The sequence below is a fragment of the Priapulus caudatus genome, unplaced genomic scaffold, assembly GCF_000485595.1.
Source record: "Priapulus caudatus unplaced genomic scaffold, Priapulus_caudatus-5.0.1 Scaffold1857, whole genome shotgun sequence".
NCBI lineage: Eukaryota > Metazoa > Priapulida > Priapulimorpha > Priapulimorphida > Priapulidae > Priapulus > Priapulus caudatus.
The window spans coordinates 31827-33968 of NW_014578918.1; the positions used below are offsets into that span (position 1 = coordinate 31827).

Consider the following 2142-nt stretch of genomic DNA (forward strand, 5'->3'; position numbering starts at 1 on the left):
AATTTGTACTTGACAACAATGTTTTTGTCCACAACCAACACAACCCGCCCACCCCTCCACGTGCGGAAATACATAGTTCCCGCTGACTGCCTGGAGTAAGTTGGTCCCGAGCATTCGTAATGGCTGGTCCTATACTAGCGCTCATAGGGTCTATGTCCCTCAGGGTACTGCCGGAACGTACCCTGGGTACGGTCCGGTATACCGGAACATACCCTTGTAACTATCTGATATGGTTAGGGTTAAGGTTAGGGTTAGGGTTAGGGTTAGGGTTAGGGAGTAGGCGTAGGCGACTCCCTAGACTCGTTAGTGGAGTAGGCAAGGTACAGTCCGGCATATTAGATAGTACCAGCAGAGCATATAAATCACGTTGATTTATATGCTCTGGTACCAGGGTACGTTCCGGTATACCTGACCGTACCTAGGGTACGTTCCGGCAGTACCCTGGGGGACATAGACCCTCTCAGCTATAGTAGCCCAGCAGCAACTGTACGCGGGCTATAGTTACTAGAGCTGAGTACGCTGAGAGGGTCTATGTCCCCCAGGGTACTGCCGGAACGTACACTGGGTATACCGGACCGTACCCTGGTACTATCTAATATGCCGGACCTTGTCCGCAAATGCAGACGTTATAACTCCGCTTTGCTAATCTGAGGGTGCGGGTTTATCGTCTGCAGTCACCCTTGTAAAATTTGTTGCAATTTTTGTTGTGGGCATTGGATAGGTGAATCGAGTAGCACTGAGGGGGTGACGGGGGGTATATCCGACCCAAAATATCAAGTACAGACCTTCTGTTTGTCAATATCGCTTTTCCGAAGACTTTATCTCCGTTTCAGAACTTTGTTTTCATGCAATAATTCATCCTAGTAAGAGTAACTTACTAGGTTTTGGCCATAGTGGACAGATTTTTCGATCGACCAATGAAATTCACTTCCGGTAGTTTCGGGTTCACTCGGAAATAATAATTCGAAATAATAATAGATGGCGCGGACTACCTACCATGTTTCTCGTTGAACATCGGGAATAGCCAAAGTACCCGGAAGTGATTTTCATTGGTTGACAAATGTGAATGAAGACAGAACATTTTGTTTGGATGTTTATATTTACCATTAGGTTAACAACTTGATATAGTCTCATGTTGTGGCCGCTACCAGGACATCATAGCGTCCATCCACGTAGATAAATGATTCAAGTTCAGATTAAAGTAAGTTCCACGCAATAGGATTGTATATATCGGGCGCATATATTACTTAAGTACCACCTGCAAACTGGAGGTGGCTTTCCGTGATTGAGATAGACACGGCCGCAGACCCCATTACTGGGGTCTGCGTCGGATCGGACTATGCCAGACCGTACCTCGCCTACTCCACTAACGAGTCTAGGGAGTCGCTAGCTCTAGTACTATAGCCCGCTTACATTGACTGCCGCTGGTGGCTGCCGCTGGTGACCGCCCGCTGCCAGCGGCAGTCAATGTAAGCGGGCTATAGTACTACAGCTAGGGAGTCGCCTACGCCTACTCCCTAACCCTAACCATATCAAATAGCTACCAGGGTACGTTCCGGTATACCGGACCGTACCCTGGGGGACATAGACCCTATGACTCATTACTAGAGTTATGTCAGTGTGTGATGCACTTGACTTGATTTAAGCAACGTGCTAGCATTTCCTCACCAAACCGATACTTACACGTTTGCGCCCCATTGATTTTGACACTGTTATAAACCCGAGAATAAACGTTTATATTTATATCGCTTGCAGCGGACGAATTTATCTATAAATTATGCTTCTCTCATGTCCACAATGACACGAGGGATGTGCGCTGCCATTTTTCTACTGTGGTGCCATCTGTTGTCGAGAAAGACCGTAAACGTGTACATAGTTGCTAATCGTTTGCAGAGCGATGTGTACTTTTGACAATATATAATAAATAATATTTAATATTTATAATATTAAAGAATCGAGTCAACGTACGTCAGTTACTGATAGATAACAAAATTGTCAATGACTAGCAGATGACAATTAATATTGTGTTTATAAACAGCAGATATAACAGACATCTAATTCTAGGTGAACAAGAAGAGAAGGAGGTAAAGAAGATAGAAAGGGCAGAGTAGACAGATAAAGGTAGAGGAAGGAAGAGGGTTG

General features: G+C 45.2%; 1 protein-coding gene across 1 annotated transcript in view; it reads right to left on the bottom strand.

Annotated features, from left to right (window-relative positions):
- Positions 1–1815, bottom strand: part of LOC106817764 (suppressor of SWI4 1 homolog) — a gene marked incomplete in the record, with an annotated part of 13752 nt that extends 11937 nt beyond the window's left edge. Inside the window, 1 exon segment of the mRNA XM_014822468.1 lies at positions 1684–1815. Coding sequence (XP_014677954.1) covers positions 1684–1698 — 15 coding nt within the window.
- Between the last annotated feature and the right edge of the window lie 327 nt (positions 1816–2142).